Source organism: Vidua macroura, chromosome 5, assembly GCF_024509145.1.
Source record: "Vidua macroura isolate BioBank_ID:100142 chromosome 5, ASM2450914v1, whole genome shotgun sequence".
Classification (NCBI taxonomy): Eukaryota; Metazoa; Chordata; class Aves; order Passeriformes; family Viduidae; genus Vidua; species Vidua macroura.
This window is the reverse complement of record NC_071575.1, coordinates 23124372-23150794: the sequence shown is the minus strand read 5'-3', so window position 1 is coordinate 23150794 and position 26423 is coordinate 23124372. Positions and strand designations below refer to the sequence as shown.

Here is a 26423-nt window from a genome sequence, read left to right as displayed (position 1 = left end):
AGATTTAATTCTTGGCTTACAGGTGCTGTGAAGTCCAGATGCAACCTAATGCTTTCTTAGATGTTAATGCAAATAAGGCAGAATGTATGCACAATAATACACATATAACAGAGTATTTATGTATAAAATTTTAGGAGAAAAAAAGCTGTGCAAGGAAGAGATAGTGGGATGGTTTGAGTTGTTTTTTTTTTTTTTTTTTGATTTTCAGCAAATGATTGCTCCTTGGCAGGGAGGGCTGGAATGATGTTATTGATTTATCACAGTAGAACAATGAAAATTAGTTTCAATAGGTTTAAAAACTAAATACAACAGCACACACACCCTTGCCCCAGACGTTTTATTTCTGCTCCCTTCCCCCATACTTACCATTCTCATTCTATTAACTACTGTCCCATACACCTATCCCTGTCTTGCTTGGACAGTGGAAGAGGAGCTCCCTCCTGAGCAGACGCCGATATCCCCCTGTGAGCTGGCTGGTCGGGGGATGCCTTTTTAGGGATGTAACCAGTACCCTCAGTCTTCCAGGAGCCCCCTCCACTCCAGGACTGTTCCCAAAACATGCTCTGGCACAGTTGCAGCAGACTAATCTCAAATAGCTTGCAGACTTTTTCAGCTCTAAGGGCTTCTGGAAGAAATGGTCCAGCTGAAACAGTAGCTTTGGTTCAAAGGAGTATGGGCTTAAGCAGCTGCATTTTAGCACCTGAATTTGAATGTTAGATCGTTTATAGCTGCAGTATGTTGAACTGCAGAGTTCACTATAGAAAGTTTTAAGGGTTGGAAGGAAAAATTTTGAGATGCATGATGGATATTTAAAATTAGTTTTCACGTTTCTGTTTATTCTTTCTGCAATATTTTTAGAGTTTGGAGGGTATTCTTTGTTTTATATCCAATACTGATAGAGACTGAAAAAAGCTTCCAAAACTTTTAAAGGGACAGATTGTGTTCATGGACTGACAAAATAAAAGCAGTCTGTGTAGTGGATTGCACTTTGTAATTCATCGACAGCAGTCTTTGCTCAGCAAACAGATGTTACCTGAAAAAAATCTTTGTTATTTTTTATTTATTTTCCTCTACTTATCTCTTCTCAGTCCCTGTCAAAGTCCCATTTGTTGTGTTTTTATTGGCAATATTTAGCAAAGATACATAAGATAAATAAATTTCAAATCAATAGTAATTTTGTATGTCCAAAGGCATAACCTAAGAGGCCAAATTTCTGAATTATTTTCTTACAGGAAATTATAGCATCAGCTTTAAAAACTGGGTCTCTCTTGAGATATTCCAGTCTGATTGGACAGAAGCTTCTGGTTGCTTCTGAAAATAGGATCCAAAGTTTTCTTCCCTAACTTAGCTTTCTTTGCTAACTCACAAATCACTGGGAGCATTATATAAGGATATGCTAATTTTGCCAGTCCTGTCACAAGGGCTCTCTTCTAGTCTGCAGGTTGGGAGTACTGGTCATGGTAATGAGTCTGGGTAAAAAGTGATCCATGAGAAAGAGAGGAGGAGGAAAACACTAAAGAAGATCTGGTGATGAGCGTCAGCCCTGCTGGTGGTTTGCTGTTTTGTGAATTGAAATGTTTTCTCTTCTGCAGGGGTGTGTGGACTGATTGTTCCTCAGGAGGACATGCCATTTTGTGATACAGGGATCTGCCCTGATATCATAATGAACCCTCATGGCTTCCCATCGCGTATGACGGTGAGTGGGGCTGCTCCATTCATGTGGCACTGTCCCCCAAGAGGGAAAGAGAAGGGGATCAGCCACTAGAGACCAAAAAGCTTCAAGTGTGATTTCACTGAGAATATTCTCCAGTCATCATGCCAGCACTTGCTCTGCTCTGAGTAGTCAGCCCTTTCAGTGTTTTGAAACATCCTACTGGAAAAGGAGCAGGGTTGCAGGCTCTTTGTGCACCATTCCCATTTTATTCTGTGTCAAGCTAAGAGGGATGCGACTGAATACTTCACTTGCGCCCTTTGAGTTTGAAAATTTCTTGCTCTTCCTTCCCCATTGCCTGTGCCTAATCTGGCTGGGGCAGACTGTGGCGTGAAGGTTGGAGAGGAGCTTCAATTATAGATCTAGACCTATAAAACTTCTTAAGTTATACACACTTCCCTGGAACTGAGGCAAGTCTTGCACCTGTACTGCAGAGTCACTGCCTGCTAAATACTTCACTGCCTGGCCTTTTTGTGGGACCTCAGTGCTTCCTGTACACAGCCTCTGATCTTTCCTCCTTTGTTAGCATCTTCCCTTCTGTTCCCCCTGCTGCACTGCAGCAAATCAGTCTCCATGGCTGTTTCCTACAGCAGAAGGCCACACGGATCCTGTACATTTTTCAGATAACTGGAAGAAGTGGAACTGCCTGACTTGGTACCTTTAGGGTGTTCCCAGACCCTGTGATGAGTCCAGTTTTCCCCTTCACACAGGAGTACTCCTAGTTCTTGGGCTTCTTCCACTCCTCCTGTTGCATGCAATAGCTCAGGCTGCCATTTGGGACACTTTCTCTGACTAACTTGTGCTGTGAGCAATGCAGTAATGTGCCTGTCCCAGTGACCAGGCTGCTAACTCTGCTTTTCTTTCACAGGTAGGAAAGCTGATTGAACTCCTGGCTGGAAAGGCCGGGGTGCTCGATGGCAGATTTCACTATGGAACAGCTTTTGGCGGCAGTAAAGTTAAGGATGTGTGTGAAGATCTTATTCGCCATGGTTATAACTACCTAGGGAAGGACTATGTAACATCTGGGATCACTGGGTAAGAATCTGCTCTTTAGATTTAGGTGTTTCAGGAGAGTGGGGAAATCCTGTTGAGGCACATCTGAAAAAATCTTCTTATATCTCAGAGCTCGAGAACTTTCTCTTGTTTGAAAACTGCTCTGTGAGATTGAGAAAAGAGGCTGAAGAGTGGTGTGCGTTTTTTTTTTTTTTCTTAGAAGCATTTTGTAGTTCCACATTTTAAAAATTGCTAGTGTATGTGTGGCTGTAATGGGGAATGGCCCTTGTGGTACATATGAAAATTTCTGAAGTTTTACTGCCTGGCAAAAAAAAAAAGCTAAAACCAAGGCTTTCTTGTTGAGAGATAGAAGAAAATTCAGATTTCTGTCAGCAGAAAGTCTTGCATATGCTTGGAATCAGATAAGCATTTTCATGTTGACTTTAATAGTACTGCAAATATGGATTTGGAGGCAAGCATCTGTTCTTGGGAATATTTTGTGTGTGCTCTTTTTTCCTTTTTCCTTTTTTTTTTTTTCTTTCGATTACACAATGTTTCAGTCTGGCATAATACTCTAATCTGCAAACTTCCTGCTGTGTTGATCAGACTGGCTTCTGAGACACAGAGTTCAAAGAACATAAGATAGTTTAGGAACAGGAAAAGGCCATATGGCTTCACATGCCTGCCCTTCCAAAATGTATCTTAATCCTACCTTCCTGCTATTTTTATTATCCTTCCAGTCCCCTTCTTCTCAAGGAGCAAGTTTAGGTCTCTTTTGCAAGTTTTTTTAATATACTTCTTATTTTAATTGCCTTTCCTACCAACTTATTCCATATGTTGCTTCTCGTTTTGTTTCAGAGATACAATTTTATTTTCCTTATTCACTCCATATTCCATAAATTGTATATCAAGTATCCTGGTGCTTGAAACACTTCCTGTTGGTATAACGTGTTAGCTTTTAAAAAATCTGACTAATCATGTTTCCTAGGGAGAATAAAATCATCTAGCTCTAAAAATCCCCCATCTCCAAACTTCAACTTTGAAGTGCCCTATTTGGAGATGTTGTTTAAAGATACTGATACTTTTTTCCATGCAAATTACACAGGCTTAATCTGTTTGTTATGAAATTTGAAGGCAGATTTCATAAGAATGTGAAAGTTTGTGGATTTCAAATGTCTAATGAAGTTTTATTATTTTCTTCAATAGTCAGCTTTTGGAATAACACTGCATAATGTCAGTAATTACTCTGAAAGGGAAGTATAATACTGTTGTCTCCTGCTTGTTTTTCCATTGCATTTTACCTTTTTTTTTTTTTTCCTCAAATAAATTAGTGGCCATGCTGAGTCTGTCAGTGTTAACTCTGGTCATTCTCAGTGCTGTAGGTGGTAGCTGGGTGAAGGTGGTAGCTGGGAAATGACTGGGTGCTTTTCACTGCTTGTTTTCTGATCCTTAGGCGCTTACACTCTTCTTACAGTTGGGGGTGTTTTAAACACAGAAATCTTCAGCCATCCTCCAGCTCACAGAATGGAGTAGCACCCTCTGTACAGCTCACAGATGTTCTCAAGAATCTGATGAAAGTGCCTAAATGCAGTTCTCAGGAGCCCTTTACCCAGCTCATCTGAGCCCCCAGTGCCAGCCAGGATAGCAATCTTTGTCCCCTGGATGCAGCTGCTGGACAGTGCTCCGGGGCAGCTGTGCTGATGCACAGCCACTCAAGGAGGGCTTTCACCCCTCTGGGCCTTGGGGTTGTGCCTCAGGGTGCTGTGCAGGGAGAATTAGTGGATGAGGACACTGTCAGGCTCACTGTGCCAGTGCTAAGAGATTCTTGCAAATGCAAATTTCTTAAAGTGCTCCTACAAAAAGGATATTTTGAGCATTTATGCTGGATGTATTTGCTTACATATATGCTTACTTTTATGAAGGAATGTAAACAGAAATACACTAAGTCACTCCTCAGAGTCTGAGACATTTACAGTCCTTCCTGGCTACTGATGACACTGTTGAAACACTCCTATACAGATACAGAGGAGGGGCTTACCATGGCACAGCTGAAACAGGTACCTGTAGCTGTAGCATCATGTCTGCACAACGTAAGACCAGAATTTAGGAGCTTGTTCCTTGGTGCAGTAGAGACAGCGGCATGTGGTGCTGGCAGTGTACTGCCCCTGTGTTCAGCAAATTTCCCTGGAAGAGGTTTCAGACTGGTTGCCCAGAAAGCCCAAACACATTTTTCTAGGATTCATTATTTCCAAATTGGTTCACATTTCTCCTGTACATGATACCCTTGCCTCTCTTAAGGTAGATGTGTGCTAACTGTTGGTTTTGCTTTGCTTTTTATTCTTCCAGGGAGCCTTTGGAAGCATATATCTATTTTGGTCCTGTGTATTACCAGAAACTGAAGCACATGGTGTTGGATAAAATGCATGCAAGAGCTCGAGGACCCAGAGCAGTGCTCACCAGGTATCATTACAGGCTAAGCACAAAATTCTTGTGTACATGCAGAAGTGTGCCCAGCTGACTAATAGCTATAAAACAAAGTTGTTTTTTTTTTACCTTGTGATACCTGGCATGAAATGCTCTGAACTGTTATTACATGCTTGCAGACTAAAAACTCTAGTCAGTAGACTGTGGCAGGAGGTTGTTCTGAAGGTTCAGGTGTGCTCTATGTAGTTCAAAACTTGAGTTTGCTTCTCAAACTTCTGCTAGCAGCTGGTAAAAACACCATCTCTGATTCACAGGACTCACTGTGGGCCCTTCTTGTCAAATTGCTCATATCATAGGTATTTTAAGAAGTTTGTTAGGTATTTAGCTCATATCATAGGTATTTTTCTTTAACAAAATCGGTTATGAGTAGAAGGAAGAAATTTTTAAGTATGGTCTATTTCAACATACTTTGAGAAACCCTTTGGGGAAATTGAAGCCTTCTGCTTTTACTGGTGCTACTTACTTTTTCTCCTTAAAACCAAGGTCTGTGTCTGCTTGCACTCATGTTCAAAGTTCCTGATATTCCTTGCTCACAAAAAAAGATTTAGTGGCACAGGTTTTGCTTTGGGAATGCCTCTAAGGGGTCATTTACTTCACCTCTCTCCATCACAATAGGATTATTTACTGAAACTTGCCAGAAAATTAAATTCCAGCTTATCTTGAATATTCTAGCGAAGATTATTCCAAATGTCTTTTGCCAGTCTTTCTGGGCTATTATGTACACCCTTATACCTCACCTCCTGCATGGTGGCACTTTTCTTTTTGACCAGTCAAAACTTGTACTGATTCTGACCACAGCAATCTTTGTACTGTTTGTAAGATGTAAGCACAGTCATGTCTGTCCCTTATTCTTCCCTATAACAAGTATGATTTGTATTCTTTAACTCTTACTTTATTTTTATGCCTCTGATCATGTGAGGGTCCACCACTCTTGCTTTACCTGGCTGCACAGCAGCTCTTAGTAAGTGCAGCTTCTACTTATTCATGTGCTGTTAGAGAAAGGAGAGGTAGATCTCTGCTGTACTTGATACAGAGATGTTTTCCTCTTTGGCTTTTCCTATGCCTTTTTGCTTTCCAACCTCACACTGTCTATAGGACAAACTTGTGCTTTCCATGGAAATAAATGCCAGTGGTTGAACTGGGAAAGAAATAATTAAAAGATTTTGTAACCCTTGTCTGAACTTTTTCATCAACCACATTGAGAAAAAGAGGTGTAGCACAAGCACAGCTGCTTGCCTATATGAACATAAATGATATTCCCAAATAATGGGCTGTGTGCCCCATTTTCTGTTCTTCGGTGTGTTAAGCATTGTATTGGTCCTTCACATGAAAGTGAAAACTCTCTATCTTAGCTAACAGTACACTGGATTTACTGGAACTCCTGGCTTACCCAAATCCCTTGATCTGCCTTTGTATTGCCATCCCAACTTCTCAGCTGTTCAGAGGTACTGAATTTAAATGAAGCCTGAATACCAAGTCAATGCATGTTTATATGTCAAGATGAAGGTTGTGTGATTTTCCCCATCCCTTACTTTCTGCAAATTCTTTGTTCAGTCAGTAGCATCATACTATGTAATTAGGGCTCCTTATTTTACTTTCAGGAAAGCTAGTGGATGTTCAATTTATGCTGCCTTTTGACTAGTCTTTCAGGAATTTTCTTTTTTCTCCTCAAATAATTAAACATTTGTTACTGACATTGCCTCTGCTGAGAGAGTCAGCATTGCCAGCTTTCCTATTCGCTATTGTTTTATCATCCATTGCACTTCCTGGAGAGTAGATTGCATCTAACATTCTTTTTTTATTTTAAAAGTAGTCCTGTAACAGCTTCCAATGTGGAATTTGGCTGTCATTGTCTTGAAATGCATTTTATTATATATCAAATGTACCCTAAGTGACAGAGCACAGCCATATTTCCATCTGGAATACAGCAGAATACTTGAGCTTCTTGATCATCACTGATTCTTGTTATTGTTCTGATTAAAACAAGACTTTGCAGAATTGCAAAGCAGCACCCTTTGTCAACATGGTCAAACCCACCAGGATGTTGCCCTCTGGACTGGTACTAGAAATGAAATGCAATCCCTCATTTCAGTGCCGTGGGTAATTGACAATTCATGTGTAACACAGTTCTATATGCGATCTTGCTCAGATACCCAGTCCTGCTGAATCTTTTTAATAGATAAACTGCTTTTAATTTTTCTTACACGAGAGCAATGTAAGCTTTCTGCATGCAGAGTTGTTTTGATGGACGTTGTCAGAGCTGCCACCTGTGTGTCTTTGGACATGTCAGATGCGCCAGGTCCTGTTGTGCTGCAGGGAAGCACTGGGACAAACAGTGCTCAGGGCTCCCCTTTGTGCTCTGGGCTCTGCGAGCACGGGATGCCCTCCTCCTTCAGGCAGTGGTTTTTAGGTAATGCTTCACGTCTTAGAGATCGGTGTTTCAGCAAACAACTCCATTCAAACTAGTCCTAGCTTGTCTTCCCTAGCAGGCACAAGGGAGATCTGCTGAGACCATGGAGGCAGACTTATTTCCCCCACTGGCCAGTGAAACAAGGAATAAGTCCATTCAGCAGAACCCACTGTTCTTGCAGAAAATGCAGAATTAGTGCCAATAAATTCTTAATGTGCTTAAAAACACTGAAGTTAATTGTTTTATGCTTTTTTGTTCTAAAGGCAACAGTTAAATAGAATAAAGATCACTTATTTTTTTATTTAAAAGCATCACTGCATTTTATTTAGCATTTGAGGATTTTAGGAACTTACTTATTTACTTAATATTAAAAATATATCTTTTTCATTATATTCCCAATCTTATTTTCAAGAGTCTACTTTGTTTTCTGATGTTACATTTAGAATGAAGAAAGAAGTTAGTCGCCCAGGGCAACAGCTGCAGTGTATATGTGTATAGTGGGAAAGGGAAAGCACAAATGCTTTATAAGTGCTGTTTTAACATTTGAAACAACTTTTTATATGAGGAATTTTAAAACTTGTGTGAACTGGAAGAAGAATATGATAATCTTAGGAAGCAGAAGATAGGCTCATTTCAAAGGCTCAATCTCAGTATTGAAATTTTTGGTACTTTAGAGAAGACTACTTTTTAGAAGTCAGGATTTCATTTTGTTTTCTTTCAATGAAATCACAGACAGTGGGAGTGAAACTTAACAGCTAATGGTTCAAGTTGGATTTTTTTGTTTGGGGAGCTTTATGTATTTTTTTAAATGGAATTTCATCTGCCTTAAAAATGTTCACCCTGTATCTGTTGAAAGACCAATGGCATATCTATGCATGGAGTTGAGACCCCATACTATTTCCAGAGGTTTTATCCTGCCATATTTGGGGTGGGACTTTATTTGGGCTCACATTTGTAAAACTATTTTGTCATTTTGACCTGTACAACAGCAGCAGGTGAAACTTCTGAAAGCAGACTTGTGTATTAAATAATATTACAGCAGTCAGTTCATAAAACAACTTAGGCACTTCTAGCACCGTAGCAAATGCCTGATTCCTTGGAGGTCCAAACTGCTTTTAAAATCTGCCTCTTGGCACTTCACAAGAGAAACTGCATTCACCACAGGGTTAGCCTTTAAAACAGCATCTGAACAGTGATGGTGCCATCATCTGGGGAGGGGGCCCTGGGGAGTGTAATCAGGATGTAAACAACTTCTATCCATTCTCCCAACAGTGGGAAAAACAGGTGGTTATATGAATGCAAAGGACAATTTGAATTACAAGCAGATTAGTTTTAAAGTTCCAGTGTGGTCAGAGTAAGAGAAACTACTTCCCCCTAAAAACAAATACAACTTGCATCTTTAGAAGGTATTTTGGTCTGGTAATTAGGCTTAGTTTTTACTTGCTACAAGAGATTATTAGAAGTTGAAGGCTTTTATAAATTCTTTCCTATGGTTTGCAGCAAGTGGGCAAAATCTTATTTTTATTATCTTTAATAAGCTTAACGAATTCAGTTGTTAGAAATAATAGAAACAAAATATACTCCAAAAGTAATGGGCCAGATATGTCTTTGAATATTTTAGGTGGATTACACTGCTACAAGTGTCAGAAACAGCACATAAATATGAGGTTTCAGGGAGCAGTGAAGCTCAGTAACTTCTTTTAAATTCCTTCTCTTTGCTGTCATGTTTCAGGGAATATACTAAGATGGAAATATTCATTAAAATGCATGCAGTATATTAGTGCTGTAGGAATTCAGGATTGTTTTTGCTTCGTAGTTTGCTCTGATATTTGCAACCTAAGTACTCCATCATTGTACTGGTACATGAGAGTAGAGCTTATACTATGAAATTGCAGAATGACAAACAAGAGGTTAAAAGTTTTGATTGTGTCCAACAAAAAGATTGTCTTATGCAGTCTTAATGTTAGATTATATACAGTACCTTATTTTTTTACCTCAAAAACTTTAGTGTATACTTGATTGCTTTATTAAAATTTTCCTCTAGCACCATAAAACAGGAAGTCTCCGCAGACAATAAATAAGAGTTTAACTTGTGTTGAGGAACCTGTAGAACACAAAAATGAGTCTATTAACTATCATAGATAAAAAATAAACTAAATAAATGTTACTTTCTTAAAAAAATAGCATTTCAATCATGAGTTAGCAATATGTGTACTACCCGTTTCCTGACTTATTTTGGTGTTCTCTCACAGATCAAAACCATCTTTATTTTAGAAATTAGTCTTAGCTGTAGTTCAGCTGAAACATTAGGTTGATGATTGATTCATTAACTGCTGAATATTATTTCGTTTTGGTAGCTACAAACGATAATGTCTCATCAAGAAAAAGCGCCAAATCTGTGTCCAGATAGTCTTGGATACTCTTAGAAATCTTTTTGTTTTCACTTATTTAGCTGCATTCTGAGAGGTAAAGAGCTGCAGCCTGGTGCTGCAGTTGCCACTTACAGAACTGCATCATATTGCGGGCACGGGAGCAGCACATTTGTGAGATCAGCAGCTCTGGTTTGTAAAGTCCATCAACCCTGTGTTGTTCCTACAGTTTGAAGACAGCCTAGAGTCATAGAATGTATGTTTTGGAGTACTTACTACATTTCTCAAATATTTATTTCAAAGGCAACCCACTGAAGGTCGATCACGTGATGGTGGTTTACGTCTTGGAGAGATGGAAAGGGATTGTTTGATAGGTTATGGAGCCAGCATGCTTTTGTTGGAGAGACTGATGATTTCAAGTGATGCCTTCGAAGTGGATGTTTGTGGCCAATGTGGCTTGCTAGGGTACTCTGGATGGTAAGTTGTCAAGTGCCTCTGTGTAACAGAACCTTGCCTTTGGTTGCAGTGCTTCTCAGTTTTCAAGAGTTCACAGGCACCAATTAACAATCTCATGCACTTTAATCAAAAAGTCCAAAATTGGTATTTGGAAAAATGGGGATGGTTCTTTATTGTGGTCTGATTGAAGTTAGAACTGAATTGAGTGTGTAGTCAATGGGCCAGGGATCTCTCCTGTTTTGGAGCCACAGGTGTTCTCTTCCACAGCCAGGCCGTACCCTTCAGTCTGTCTGCTGACCTTCCATCCCACTGCTGACCTTCCGTCCCAGCCTTGCAAGCACCCAATCCCATATATCATCTATATTTTGAAAAGGGGGGAACTGCAGTGTCAATGTACTGGGCTAGTCACACATCTTCCTGCTACAATCCCACGTTGAACCTCACAAGGCTGAAGAGTGAGAGTGGGCACAGAAGAACAGGACCAGAAAGCAATATCCCCTGCTTTCTTGTTCTCTAGCTATGGAGTTCATAATCCCATGCATTTGGTTTTCTTTGGCTGTGCCCCTCCCAAATGCCTTTTGCTTTGTAATCTTGTAAAACAAGGAGTTCCTCCTCAAAGCATCAGGCAGGTGCACTGATCCCATGTTGGAGCTTGCGAGACAAGCAGCTGCCTGTTTGGAAATTCATTTGGCTTCTGCCTGAATGCCTTGTCCCTAGGAAACTCCTCTCTAGACTGCCTAATGGTCTTGCTGTCTTACTCTGAGACCTAACACAGTACTGAGTTGGTCTCCTGAAAACAAACTGGTTTTTCATGTACGGGAAGCATAAAACTGAATGTCAAAGCTGTGTGGAGCTCACCACATGTAACACACTGGGTTTTCCTTCAACTGTCTTTTCTCTCCAACAATTTTGAGATGTTAAAGTTGTCCTGTAGCATGCTGAAAATACACCACTATTATGGGAAGATAAATAAGCTTCTGTTTATAGTCTTAGAGGTCTCTGAAGGAGATGTTTTGCTTTGACCTGGTTTTGTTTTAGGCAAGCAGAAAACAAACTTGTGAGACCAATAGGAGTTTGAGATACAATGTTCTTGCAAGCTTTGCAAAACCAGGTGACCTGAAATACCATGACTAAGGGAAGAAAAAATAAGTGGTGCAAATTCAAGTTACAAGTTACTCTAATATTTACGTTGGTAAAAGATAGAGAATTAAAAGGAGGAGGAGAAAGATTAATTTCTAAACCTCAAAAAAACCACAGTTGGAAACTTATCACGTCTTGGATATCAGCATCAATTTATTGGGAGAGGCAGGAAATTGGACTTTATTCACTCAAGAGTGTCTCAAGAGTGATTTTTCCATGATGTAATGAAGTAGGAAAGTAAGGTGTATTCTCAGTTTGTAGATGTGTAAAGGTGACAACTACTGTTTCTGCCCTTGGTCAGACCTTTCTTCTGAAGCATGTGGCTTCTGGCCAGAAACCAAGCACCACCTTTGTCTGCTCACAGCAGCAGCAGCTCTGCTCCTGGGGAAGCAGATGTTCAGACAGAGGTGGGTAAACGTGTAATCCAGAGGAGAGATGAGCATCCTGCCCATCCTCTGGGCATCCTGAAATTGGTGATTTTCAGTTGGGCATGGTGCTGCTGGCTCTTGTGTCATAACCCTTTTTGAGAGTCCTGTTTTTCTTGAGGGTGTGTTCAGTGTGTGTAAGAAGGGAAGCTTTTTTTCTGACCCAGGTCTCTTAAAACTAGTGCAATGCAAATAACAATTGTAGGAAGTAATGTGAAAGGAAGCACGTGCCATAAGTCAAAGAACCAACCACTTCTAATCTGTAAAGCATTGCCTTTAAAAAACCTCACATGCAGATGTAGCTCAATGATTTTTTCAATAAGACCTTGACTTTCAGAGCAGTCCTTGAAGATTTTCAGAGTCCACAGGAAGTGAAAGTACCTTGAAGAAGAAAATTACGAATTTAAACTTTAGAAGTAATGCTACATTTTATTTTTAAGGTGTTGCTAATACATTTCATTTTTTGAAGTTCGTAGCAAAGTTAAGTAACTCCTTAAATAATTGTGAAAGAAACTACTGTCTCAGACAGAGCCAGACATTCTTGCAATCTGATTCTGTGAAAAGCTGTCTGATGTGAGAGTAATCAATAAGAGAGTTTCTGCTAAATTTTATACTGTGTCTACCAGTATCTGAGGTAAGTGGCCCTATAATGAGCATCACAGTAGAGACGAACTCATTAAGAGAAACTTCCAAATGGGCCTTTTCAGTGACTGAGGCATTAATAAGACGTTGCTGCAAGAAACCTTTTAGAAACATTGTTTGTGGCTGGCATTAAGGGCACTTGTCTTATGGAAGATGAGCCTTTCCTCTCAGACAAGGACTAGCCCCTGGGTAGGTTTTTGTGCAAGATAGTAACAGCAGATCAGTGTGGGGCATGAACTGGTATTTTCACAGGGAAAAGGGGTTCTTGTGGGAGTGACAGAATTTGTCCCTGTAAAAAATGTGGTTGAAACTTACTATGATGTACTGGGTTTATGCAGATTTCCCAGTACACCTTAGCTGTTGCACAGGTGCTTAGGAGCAGAGCTGCACTGAATGCAATGAGCAAAATTTGGTCCTTTTTTGATGATGTTATTCTGATCTCTCTAGTATGTGCATTTTAAACTGTACATGAAGAAAAATTTTGTTTCTGGTCCAAATTCAGCCTTAAATGGTACAGTTGCCTTTTTCTGACCAGTTTAGTGTCAATTCCAATACTAAATGGTCTTTCATGTACTTGTTTCTGTGACCTCTGTTTGATGGAGTTTTGTGCTTACTGCATCTTGCTGGGTGGTCCCCATCGAGTAGAAAGCTAGCCCAGAATGGTGTAGCTTTGAGCCTGGGTGCAGTGAGTGGTCTCTGCTTGTCAGTCCCTAGGAGGTGTAATCAGATGCCAGACATGTGCTCATAGCAGAGAAGTTGTGTCTCATCAGGCTTCCAGGGCCTGCAAGGAATTCTGTCTCTCCTATAGAGAGCAATTGCTTGCTTGCCATCGCTGGAGAACGGCTCCCATTCAGGTCGCTTCCTCCCACCATAAAATGTACCTATCCCTATAAATATGGACTAGGGGAGTGGTTATAAACCTGCATTGACTGTGAGCCTCATTCTGTACCATGGAAGCCTGCAGGAGTTCTGCTAATTCTTCTTTAATTGGATCTTCAGACTGTTACGACTTCATGGCAGAAATATAAATTTGAAACAGAGGAACAAAAAAAAAGAGCTTTGTTAGACCATTAGGAAGTGCTGAGTCACTCTGTGTTCCTAAAGGAGTGGCTTTCTCAACTCTCCAAAACCAGAAAATTTAATATACAGGAGAATGAAGAAATAGGGAGATTGGAAATGGATTTTTATAAGAAATATTTTCTACCATCACTGAATTTGAGTCCCAGTACTGTAAAGATGGCTGACTAGCCTGTTGATTCCTTATATAGTCACGGTTATATCTATTTGACAAAAAATCCCTTTCTCTCTGAATTTTAAGATTATAGAGCAAAGAGCACAAAGAATGTGTTAAAGCAGTTTTACTGAATTTCTATGCTGACTAAAGTTTAAAGATGTAAGATGAGAAGGGCCTCTTTTCTGGAAAGTAATGATTTGAGACATTATAGGGTAAAATTGTATATTAAAAAACCTTCTTTCCTGACTCTTCTTTTTGTGACATATATGTAGCACAGAAATTGGACCATTAACCATTTTTTCAGAAACACTTGGCTTTGTTCACCTCCTTTATGTCACTATGCAGTGCTGAATTTGTTGACATTTATGGGAGTGCTGAAGAAGCAGAAGTCAGTCCTATTAGGTCCTGAGCATTGTGATTGCCCTCCTAGAAAAGCGCAGGTTTAACATTAAGCTCCTGTTGATTTCAGTCAGATTATTTAAGGACTTTAAAGCTATGACTTAAGCACTAAAATGTGTCTCAAGCATTTGGGGCTTCTGGGACTGTGGCCAGTGTTTAAATGCAGATGGATAAAACAACAGTGGCTCGTGGCAATTGGGTTTTTTCAGCAGAAGTTATTGACCAACTCTTAACTTTCTTTTTGTTTGTTTCTCTAGGTGCCACTACTGCAAATCATCCTGTCATGTGTCTTCTCTGCGCATACCTTATGCTTGTAAACTCTTATTCCAAGAACTGCAGTCCATGAACATCATACCTAGGTTAAAACTTGCTAAATACAATGAATGAACAAGATGAAAAAGACCCCAAAAAAGTACCTTAAGGAATGATATGAAAATCCAGTGTATCTAACTGGGAGTTTTGGTGAACAGGAATAAACTCTAAAACCTGAGTGAAGGGAGGTGCAAGACAGTAGGAAATCTTTCTTACATATCCTCCTTGTTTTAAAGCTGACATGGAAGAGTCTGTCAGTGAAATATAGTAGGAGCAGTTCTGAAGCCTTGATTAGTCAAGAACAGAACGTGTGGGAATTGAGGAATAAGGCCATGGTCCAGAAAAGCACTTGGATCACTTCAAAAAATCCCATGCTTGTGTTTGAAAAGGTCTTTGCTGGGCTAGGTTTTAAGCAGAACTAAATACACATCTTATTCATAGATGTTAAAAATGTTTTCCAAACCATTGTAATAAATGTTTTAAATAATACTGGCTGAATATGTTGACAGTTGTGTAAGGATGGTAAGGTGTTATAATGTCTAAACCATTTGCTGTTCCTAACGCAGTTTGTTAAAGCATTGAAATTTTCTAAAGTAGTGTAAATGTTAGAGAAATGAAACTACTTTCTCACGAGCTTGAGATCAGACATTTTGAGTGAGATTTCAACATGCAGGTGCATTTGTGTGCTGGCAATGGTGTGCTTGTACAGGTAATATGCTGTCAACTAAATGTACACAGTTTCCAAGAAGTTCAGGGGCGGAGGTGACTGCATATGTAGCAAGTGCATGATACAGCACACAGATATCCATTCCATTCCTACTGAGGTAGCAGATCTGATAATACACTGGCTCAAAGTCCTGAAAAGACAGGCTGCAAACACTAGGTAATGATCATTACCTAGTGTGCTGTCATAGGACTCTAGAACTTTTTTAAAATATTAACATAGCCAAAACATTTTAAGAGCAAACCAAAACCAAATCTATGAAGAACAACAAATCCTTCACTGACAGTGAAGCAAGTTTGAATGACCTGAAAGAATTTAGAAAGGGAGCAGCTGGATTTTTTTCATGAGGTCTAAGGCCTAGAACTAAAGCAGTGGATGAACTAAGAATCATTTAGTACTCTAAACTGACCAGCCCTTACTCAGCAAAGCATGCAGTTAACTTTTTAAGCAAAGGACATCAACATGCACAGACTTCCTTCAGTGAAAAGCAGCACTCTGGGTCAGTGAGGATACAGAACACTGCCTATGATGTAGAAGTCCTGAGATGCTCTTTGACTCCTCATATGGCTGAACTTCGTGTACTGATCCTGACAATCCTGCTAATCCTGACACTGCTCATGCAATCGTGTTGCTGCTCTTCTCTTAGCTCTGAGCACAGATGAGTATCAGCCTGAGTAGATTCCTTTTTAGCCTTCCACAAAATGCTTAAACTAGTACTTCTGTGTTTGGGCTTAAAAACCAAGCCTGAAGAAATACGTTCTACTTTACTTCACTTTCCCCCCCCCCCATTTTTCTTGCAAGTGGACTGGTGACAACAGAGATGTCAACACAGCACAGCTGGATTGGAAAAGCTCTTGAAGAACTTCTTCCAGGATCCAAACAGCTCAGGGTTATTTACCAAAGAGTTTTAAGAGAGTGAGAGAGTGACGTCCTCCACACTGGAGGAAGAGGTCAACCAAAAGCCTCAACCAAATGAACAACCTCAGCTTTGGTGCCTGACATGGCCCAGCTGCAGCTCGGGAACACCAGCAGAGGGAGTGAGCCTTTTAGGAAGAAAGGAGCAGCCATAAGAATGATGGATCCAGCAAAGCATGGAAACTAGACATGTTTCTATGTCTAGTGAGGGTCACCCACTATCAGCTACTCTGGTGATACCTACATCAGCTGCATTTATACATCACTCCTGGCTGACCTGAGCCTGTGCCTACAATGGAGGCTTATTTGAGTGCAGATCTGGGTTGAAACTCCGATGCTTACTTCTTACCTCTCTCTAGGAGGCGGCCTGTGTTCTGTCATAATTGACACCTACAAGTAATCTCTTGGCAATGGAATGAGCATTACAAAACCAGCAGCAGAAACAGAACAAATGGCTATGGATTCCTGGAATATGGTTGGTCAAAGTGGCAATTCATGGAAGGAATCTTACTGTAGTCAGGAAAAAATTATAATGCGTGAACTGATGAGGTAAAATACAGAACTTCAGAGCTGTCACATTACTTTCCTCTGGTAAGCCCCATCCTTGCAGCCATTTGATTTATCTTACCAGACAACCTCCCCTCCCCCCTTTTTATACTGTGAATGCCTTCAGAAAAAAGGTCTTATGTCAGCTCTTGGCTGCACTGCTGGAGCTGGTATTGCCCAGATCAACCCTGCCATCACTGTCTAACTGCTGAATTAGATACCATATTCTGAACAACACCTGACAAAATCTGAAGGCTTTAGCTCTAGGAGCTGTGGCTAGAAAAGTACCATAAGGTTTCCATTCCATTGCAAATTTTTTATCCCTTGTATATAGTGCCCAGGAGAAGCTTTCTAGAATTGCTGTTTGGCAGGAAGGTCTTGAGCATCAGTCCCAGCTGAAATGCCAGATGTAATCCATTTTCTGATATGAGCTAGAGGTGTATGCTGCTGTTGGAAAAGATACCTAACTCCATGTAGTATGTTATCACTTGCTTTGCAGATAAAGGGTTAAATGCTATGTATCCTAACGAATACTGTACATGTCCAGCCCTGCTGTTTGGTTGTGAGAAACAGAAGGAAGCCAGAGGTGAGGTGCAGAATGCTATGGGGTGAGAGCAAAGCACAGGGCATCTGGCCAGTTCTGGAGCTTGAGGGCAACACAGGTTTAGAGTTTAGAGTTCAGAAAAACTGCTTCACATCAAATCATTTATATAACTTTTACAGGTATTTAACTTTTCTTTTTTTTTTTAAGGTAAATGTATCCAAACACAGAAATAAGAAAAACAAACTATAAAGGAAAAGGAAACCAGACTGGCCAGTTTTTGGCATTCAGAGAGGATATATTATGAAATAAAGGCATACTGAGATATAAAAATTTTAAGATGAAAGTAAAGGAAGGGCTCCCACTATGCACAATTGGTTTTGTTTATAATTCCCATATCTTGTTAAGAGTTTTCCTTACAAAGAAGCTTCAATGTGCAGCAAAGAGAGCTTTTTAATTTGTTGGACTCCTTGTTTCTTGCTTAAACAGGGAGGAAAACCAATGAAAAACATAGACGCATGATGATGAGAAATTATTGTGTCTTTCTCATGTTTTCTAATGGTAAATAGAAAAATATCTGTGGTTTATAGCAAAATGGGAGTACATCATAATTAAAAACTTACAAAAACTGAAGAATATTTCACTGGTTAGTGGTAACAAATGGGAAACGAATGAAAAGTGCTGTGCACCTGACAATAGAATTGCAAGCCCTGCTCAGACCACCTGTAAAGCCTGACAGTAACTGGTGTCACACAGCTGCAAAACCAAACTAGAGGGGATAAAAATGTGTCTGTACTTTGCCCCAAGGCTCTTGAGGATGAGGATGGCCCTAGTGAGTGGGAGCGTAAGCCTTGAAACAAGGTCGCTGGCTTGCAGCTCTCCCACAGGGACCCACAGGAGCCCTCCTCAGCTGTGTCTCAGCACAAGTACCTCTGGAGCGGTGGCAGGGAGCTGGCTTAGCACTGCTGAGAGCCCCTCCAGCCAGCCTCTCCTCCCGTTGGAGCTGAGGATTGTTTTACAGTCCTTCGCCATTTCAGCAGGGCCATGGGTCACTTGATGAATTCCCTCCTCTGAAGAGGACGTGACTTGCCCAGGGCCACAGAAAAACTGTGCCAGAACTGGGATCAGGGCTCCACAGTCCCCAGGTGCCAGACACGTGCTTGCCTTAAAACTGAGCACTTCATCAAACCGTAAAATCCAGCCAGATGGTGACTCTTTGCTATTATCTGGACCAGTGCTGGGAGGCTTAACGTGTGCAAGGCACGGTGAGGATCTGGATTCCAGTTTCTGTGTCCAAGGCTCAGAAGCCCAGAAATGGATCCATGTTTTAGACCTAAATGCTGCTAGAGACTTGAACATTCTTGAACCGAGTTCTGACTTCAGTCCACCTCTGTCATGACATTTCCATCTCAGCATGGGCCCACCAGTTTCAGTGGAGGAGTTCTTTGTTTGGGAAGGGGGTAGAAAGGTGCAAGGGTAAGAACAGCTACTTTTGTCAATCTTACTCTGCCCTGGATATGTGGCCCCAGTCAGACTGTGCTTTCAGGTAGTGAAGACTGCATGAATCAATTTTGCCTCTCTGCAATCACTTAAAAACTCACCATAGGAACCTGGGAGGCAAATACAGCCCCTCTGCCTTCCTTACATATGAACATACATCCCAAAACACCAGAACTCTCAGTTAAGCTCTCCAAACCTAGGTTAGAGCTAATACAGAGAATTTTTGAAGTTGGCTTTTTTTAGAAAGCAGTCTATATGGCTTTATTCTTTCTGTCTTAAAATAATCAGCAAAGATTTTTGTTGTCTACCCAGCAAATGGACTTAGGCCTTTGTTCCATCTTCCAAAAAATTCTTCCAAGCTCATGAGCTGCCCATTGCTCTTTGCATCTCACTGCTGGGAAAAAAACAACTATCTATTTCTCCTAACTAACCCCTTTATTTACATGTTTCCTGAGGCAGGTAACTCTGAGGTGGTTCCAGTGACCACATATTTTTTCCCATAACCTTGTGCATGTCCTTGTCCCCTCCTCCCAGTCAGTGTAAAAACAGCATGTTAGATCCAAATCAAAAGCAATTCCCTGCTGCTAACTGCAGCAGAGCCTTTGTCTTTCACTAGCCTGAGTTTTGGGGAGCTCCTTGACCTATGCATATGCTTCACCATTCCAGACAGTGCACTGTAGTTATTGTCTACTTGACAATAAAACATAAACTGAGAAATAGCTTAAGAAATTTGTGTGCTTAACAGCAAAGTTCTAATTTCTTGCTAAAATTATGTTCTAATAATGGAAACGGTTTTCCCCTTAACTCCTGGTGAATTGGAAACTTAAACTCTGCATTCAAGCCTCCCCCTGCCAGTCAGAGGCAGGCACTGAAAGGTAATTCTCTGTGCTCCAGGCAGATCAAAAGAAGCTCATTATCAGTCGATCATCTAAAAGGATATGACAGCTTCACATCCAGTTGTTCGGCAGCTGAGATGCAGTCTGGAATGGATCTTTTCTGTGTCTGTTGTCTATAATAGCTTTTAGGGCTGGCTCTTCTTCCAACACACAGTACAAATCCTCTGGTAACTAGTACCAGCTACACACAACAAAAACCAGCTAAATCTGGTGTAAGCTCAGAAATCGATGACTGCTTGCCCTTTTCTCAAACTCAAGTCAGCAAGTGTCTCCCAGGCTGAGCGTTCTGGTCAGCAGCCCTGGGGGCAGTGGTTCTTCTCAACTCCTACAGATGCTGATACTACCCAGGAGAGTGAATTCCGTTCCTCCATGCAGACTGACCAGTGACCAATGTGAACCAGATATTTCCACTAGTCTCTTCTGGCAACACTGTCACTGCACTACTCTATAAACAAGAGAGCTTGGGCTGAGCAAAATTCCTTTCAGAGACATTAATAAGAGAAGATCATCTAAGGCTGACTGTGCTCATCTTCAATAAAACCTGGCTTCAGAAATATCTACAGTTACAGCATGCCAGCTGCAATTCATGTTACTTTTCTTTCCAGCTAAAAGGAAGGTGCCCCCTGCCCCGTGCATGTGCAATCCATCATTTGCATGCCTCTGCTCTTCTGCTCATTTTCTCCCAGGTACCTGCATATGTGTCTGCCCTGGCCACTTTCTCGTGGTGCTTGTGTCAATTAAAGGCTTTTGAAGGAATTGCTGTGCTTGTTTACCTAGGCAGCCTTTTGATGTTCCTCTCCCAGTTCCTGCATCTGTCAGCATCATGTTCCCCAAGCACAGACACAGAGTTGATTCTAGAAGTCATCTGTCAGCTTACTCCATATCCTGTCCTTCACCTATACATATAGCTTCCTCAGGGGTGTTAATATATGTAAAATAAAGTTAACATTTCCTGTTCTGGTAATAAAGATGAGGGAGTGGGAAAGAGAAGCCAGTACAGAAACAAGATCCTTCTCTGTTTCTTCCATGGGATTTGCCCAGAAGATGAAGATAGCAGAAACAGGAATGGAGCTGGGAAGGAAGGTTGACAGAAGCATGGGTTCATACTGAGAGGAGGAGGCTGCTGGCTCAGGCAAGAAAATATGGAACCACTCACAGACTGCAGGCCACTGCTAAAATAATGAAGTGTCACTGTGTGTTTGGCTGTTGCCAGCAGTCTTACAGCCTTCACAGAGATACATCGGATCCAGAAGGATCCCCTGAGTCACTGAACTCAGATCCCTGGTATTGCAAAGAGCCATCTTATGTAAGTCCTTTTACAAGCAATTCCCATCCGTTCCTAAAACTAATGCAAGCTGGTGTCCCTGATACTCTATGGGAAAACTTCAGTACAACTTCAGCCTAAAGTTGCCTTTAAGTAGAATTAGCTAAATTAATATATAACAGCTTTTTTTGTTTTGTTTTGTTTTGTGGGGGTTTTTTTTGTTTTGTTTTTTTTTGGGGGGGGGGTGGTTTTTTGTTGTTGTTGTTGGTTTTTTGTTGGGTTTTTTTTTTGTTTGTTTGTTTGTTTGTTTTTTGTTCCTGTGCCAGTATTTTTGTTGAAAATGCTTTTCTTGGGGTTTTTCCTCAAAATATTTGTTAGAGTTCAGTACAGATGCTCAGAGTGTAGTACCAGTATAAGGAGCTTTTTATGACAAAAAAGGTGTGGTCACAGCCTACTGGTACAGACAGCTGTAGAGTGAAAGACAGTCCTAGAAATGTGTTTTTCTGAAAGATCTCAAAATACCTGAATGGTAAGTTGATACAAACTGTCATACATCCAGTCTGCCTCTGTTTTGCTAAACCATCAAAAAAAAAAAAAAGAACTTCATTATCTGTTGGTCACCTAAATTGGTATGTCAGCTTTGCATCCAGTTGTTCAGCAGCCTGGAATGTGTCTTCTCTTCTCTTGATGATCTTGCTCTCCCTTCCTGCACCAACAAAAGTTTGTATTCTTTCTTGAATAAAGGTGGTATTCTTTTAACAATAGCAGCAGAATCCCTCTCCACTAAAAATGCATCATCTGATGCAGCATAAGGTTAATCTCCATATATTTTATGACTTGTGGATGATCTGCATAGGCAAGAACTTGGAATGAAAATTCCCAGTTGTCTACTTTTTGCATCCTTGCTGAGACCTACCCATCGTATTAAATCAAAAACTGCAGCTAGTGACTTGTAGTGCTTCCATCTGAAAACTGCCAGCCTCCAGTACAGGAGATGCTCTGTGCTTTCAGAAGAATAAAGTACTTTAATAAGTGTCCTATGGGATGTCCAGAAGCATGAGATTCTGTTTAAATAGGTAAGCAAAACCCAAACAAGAAACAATAATGGAGCTATGAAGTACATTGGGGCGACCTGAGACACTTGAGGGGGGATTAGGTAAGCTGGAAGGCAACAGCACTGACGTATTCCACAAGAATGTGGGGACAGGAACTGACCTGGAGAGGCAGGGAATAAACACATTGCAGCAGGTACCTCTGATCTAACAAAAGTGCTGCTGCTGATCCTGCCCACACATCACCCTCCACAGAGAATGTACACCTTTGCGTCCTGTCAAAAGACAGCCCAAGCCTCTAGACATCCAGGCTGTGCTAAATCCCATCCTTCTCATCACCCTCAGAAAGAGCATAATCCCTATCTTCACAAATCCTGTGTTTTCATTTTGCTCATCTCTGAAATACCAGCAACACGAAAGCATCTCTCAAGCTTTACACCAGTGAAGGTGAAATTTCTACAGGTTCAGGGTGCCCGTGATGGATCCCCTGCGGCTGCCGCGGCAGGTGTTCCACATTTCCAGAAGCCAGGCCCCTGCCTGCGGGCACTCTCCGCGCCACGGAGCGTTGGATGGCGAGTGCCCGCGGGCTCGTGCTGGCCCAGGGCTGGGCGCCTCAGCCCCGGGGCTGCCGAGGGTTGCGACCACCCGCTGGAAGCCATGGGGGCACCAGGTAACTTCCCACGAACAGGCGGCGCCGGCGGCATCTTCTGGGTTTTAAAGGTAACGCGGTTTCAAAATCCCTTGAAGAATGAGCCCTGCTCAGAGACGAAAATGTCCCTGAGGTTTTTGGGGGGCTTCTGCCCCCGGACGGGGCTCGTGGCTCTCCTGGAAAGAGCAGGCTGGCCCCGAGGGGCCCTCTCCCACGGGCTCCCCTCAGCGTTTACATCATCCACGATAAAGCCCTGGGGGAAAAGAAAGTGGGGAGAAAGCTATTAAAAGGTGGGAAAATGTCACCATTTTGGCGGTGACAATCAAAACCCACCCGTACGGCCCGCAGGAGCATTTAGCGGCGGGGCTAAGCGCGTCCACTCGCTGTGGGAGCGGGAGGCTTCCATACACGGGTGGTGCTGGGGAGGCGGCCGGGCCAGAGCCCCGCGGGGGCGGCAGCCGGTGGCCGGGCAGCCCCGAGGAGGCCGGAGAGGAGGCGATGGGTCCTGCCGGGCAAGGCCGGGGCGGCAGCAGGAGCCGCAGGCCGCGCCGTCGTGGGGAGGCGGCGGCACAGAGCCGGCCGTGCCCGCCCCGTCGGGGCCCCGGTGCGGTGCCGCCTAGAGCAGAGCCAGCCCGGCGGCACCGGGTGCTGCGGGAACGGAGAGATGGAAGTTCCCGGTCAGTATTGCCATGGCCGTCGGGAAGGAGCAGAGCCGCTGCGTTGGGTTGGAGTTGTTTTTTGGTGGGGTAGAGGGCAGAGGGAGGAGAAGCATCAGCCTCCCAGGCCTTGCTCCCGCCTTGCCGGACACATCCCCACGGCGGGCAGAGCCGGCCGGCGTCCCTGCCGCCACCGCGAGGGCTTCTCCGCCGGCTGCAGACTCGATTTTGCACTGTCACTCTCCGGTATTATTTTTACTTCGTGCACACTGGGGGCTCCCCACGCCAAAACTCGGCCTGTGGGGGTGCGCAGCGGCGGCCCCGGTGCCCGTTCGGCCCGGCCCGCAGGGGCCGAGGTGCCCCGCCAGCTCCCCCGCCGCCGGCCCGCCTGGGGATGCGAAGGCACCGCGGAGCTTCCTCTTTAGCAACCTCGCCGCTTGTTTTGCTGTGTAGAGTTGGTGGTTTTGTTTTTTTTTTTTTTGTTGTTGTTGTTTTTTTTTTTTTTTTCCCCGACGGGGAGAGGGAAGGGGGGTAGTCTGAGTGTAGGGAGGGGAGAGGGGGAGAAGAGTGGAAAACGTTGGCTCTGTCCATGGTCAAAGTAATTCAGCTATAATCCCCCTTTCTCTTCCTCTCCTGGAGCTCTATTCATATTCTAATCACAGCTTTTCCTTCCCTAAACCAGCCACTTTTATCAGAGCCCTAGCTTTGCACTTTTACTTCCACTTCCAGCACATACAACCGCATGCAGAATAAGCAACTTTTTCCAGCCTCTGTCCTGCCCCACTCTTCCCCCCCGCACTCATCTAACCCGAAAAGGGATCCTCGCATCCTCGGACTAAAGCTGGGAGGCAACATCAGTTCGAAAATGCACCCGTTTAGTTCTTCAATTCTCTTGGCAATCGGGATCTCCCACCCCCCTGCTTTCCGCCCGGTCCCATGGAAAACTCTCCGGGTCAGCCGCTCTACGCTGCCAGACAAGCCGGTGGCGAGCGGCCCCCACCCCGCCTTGCCCTCTGTCCCCGAGGCCCGGGGAGATGCACGGGAGTTCCTGCTGCAGGTCTGCAGTGCCAGCATCGCTTGCAGAGATACTGGCAACTTCTTCCTATCCTCACACCCCCCTTTCCTACCCACACACATCGCTTTTTTTTTCTTTTTTTTTTTTTTCCTCTCCAATAAACTAAGCTTACAAGATATTTGGGAAGCTGTGCAGCTTCCAATGCCATGTGCCCACGAAGGATCCCAACCCAGAGCCCACCGGGAGGAGGAGAAAGAGGAGGAGGGGAGCTCGGCCGCGCTGCACGCACACCCGGCAGCCCCAAAGAGCACAACCCCAAACCTACTGCCCGTTTGAAGATCTAAGCCAATTTTGATCTCGGTCTGTAATGAGCCAAGGACCTTGGGTGGGGGTTGGGGGAGGGAAAGGAGGAGTGGAAAGACCGCTGGAACTTTAAATAAGAAAAACGTTTCTAATGCTCTAATAGAAGAGGGAAGTCGAAGTGTTGGGATTGCGTAGATCTAAGGCCCCCCTTTTTGGAGGAAAGCTTTTCTTATTCAAAACAGCATCACAATGGGCTTCACATTGAGCCTTGCCACATCCCCATCTGAGTAGCAGCCATTCATCAGGCTGGCTGGCCTATCAATGACATTTCTCCCATCAGGGCTTCTATAAAATGATGCTTTTTCCCATGAAACATCCGCAAACATTTTGACGGGTCTGGCTTTGCCCCGCTGGATTACGGAGTGTCCCTCTCTCCAGCTCTACACCCCCCCTCCCCAACTATCTGCCTCTGTCCTCTCTCCCCACCCCCTCGCCGCTACCCTGCTCCCTCTCCCCCGCGCATCTCTGAGATAGGGGCTCTGCACACCCCGGGACCTTGGGGCTCCCGTCCCGTCCATGGGAAGAGCATGCATTGCGGGTTGCTGGAGGAACCCGATATGGACTCCACAGGTAAGTCCCCCCGCAGGCAGCGGGCTCCTTTTGCCCATCAGGGAGGACTTTTTAACTTGACCGTGGCGGCGGGGGCAGCGCGGGCGGCAGCGGGGGGAGCCACTCGCCGCACCGGCCTCGCAGGCAAATGAGCCCGGGCGTGTGCGGAGGAGCGGGGTGCGGGGGCCGCGGAGGGGGAGCTCTCGCTCCCGGGCTGGAGGAGCCCTATGGTTCCATTTGCAGATACGATGGAGCAGAGGGTGGTTTTTATTTTCCTTTTTTTTTTTTTTTTCGCCCTTCATCATAGGCTGCTGGCCAGCAAACTAATTGCCTCTCCGCTTCTAGTTTTAGGCGCTCAATTAAGTTAGAGCAGCAACGAGGCGAGAAAACTAGGTTCACTGGGGAAGATGGTTGGTGGGTTTAGGGCAGACCCAGCACCGAGGTCATCCTGTCCCACGGGCAAAGTCGGGGCTGGGCCGATTCGGAGGGAAGGAAGTTTGGGGAAGGGCAGGGCTGGGTCTCTCTTCCCGCACCTCCAAAAGATGCCCTGGCCGGTCCTGTAACCGGGCGGGAGAACGGCGGCCGAAGTACCACCAGCGGGCGCCGCCAGCGGGAAGAAGCCCCGGCGGGAGGGGACATGGACGGCCGCAGAGGCGAGGCCGCCCGCCCCGAGGGCCGCAGCCCGCGCTCCGCCATCCGACGGCCGCCTCTGCCGCCCGGCCCGGCCTGGGGGCGGTGGCGGGGACATGGGCCCCAGGCCTACGTTTTCTCGCTGTCAGTCGGCAGCCTCCCGAAACGACGGTCCCTGCTCTCCCGCTCCCTCCCGCCGCCCTGCCCGCGCTCCCGCGGTTTCCACCCACCGCGGCCCCTGCGCTCTCAGCAGAGCGCAGCCCCCGGGCTTCCGCGTGCCGAGGAGGGCGGGCGGCCGCCACAGTCACCTCTGAAAATTTCATTTATTTTATTATCACAGGAGAACACCCCCTTCCTCTCCCCTCCCTCCCTGCCTGCCCGCCTGGGCGTTCCCCAGGCGGACAGCTCGCAGGTTAGGTAGGGCTCAGCCCGGGGATGGCCCTCCCGCCGCCCGTTCCTGATCTATCCCGTCCCCTCCGGCAGCTGCTGCGCCGGCTGTGACCGCCGTGCCAGGCGGCGAGGTGGCCGCGGAGCTGAGCTGCCCCAGC

At 44.0% G+C, this 26423-nt stretch overlaps 2 protein-coding genes across 5 annotated transcripts in view; both read left to right on the top strand.

Annotated features, from left to right (window-relative positions):
* Positions 1-15064, top strand: part of POLR3B (RNA polymerase III subunit B) — a 71514-nt gene extending 56450 nt beyond the window's left edge. The window contains exons 24-28 of one of the 3 annotated variants that reach the window (XM_053978235.1): positions 1593-1696; positions 2580-2746; positions 5051-5164; positions 10271-10444; positions 14521-15064. In XM_053978235.1, coding sequence (XP_053834210.1) covers positions 1593-1696; positions 2580-2746; positions 5051-5164; positions 10271-10444; positions 14521-14650 — 689 coding nt within the window. In that variant the 3' untranslated portion in view covers positions 14651-15064. The remainder of the gene's footprint in view (positions 1-1592; positions 1697-2579; positions 2747-5050; positions 5165-10270; positions 10445-14520) is intronic. The other 2 variants (XM_053978236.1, XM_053978237.1) reach the window with 2 other exon arrangements.
* A 10103-nt stretch (positions 15065-25167) lies between these two features.
* The window catches only part of RFX4 (regulatory factor X4), an 86594-nt gene continuing 85338 nt past the window's right edge, over positions 25168-26423 (top strand). For both annotated transcript variants that reach the window (XM_053977826.1, XM_053977825.1), the window contains exon 1: positions 25168-25266. In XM_053977826.1, coding sequence (XP_053833801.1) covers positions 25224-25266 — 43 coding nt within the window. In that variant the 5' untranslated portion in view covers positions 25168-25223. The remainder of the gene's footprint in view (positions 25267-26423) is intronic.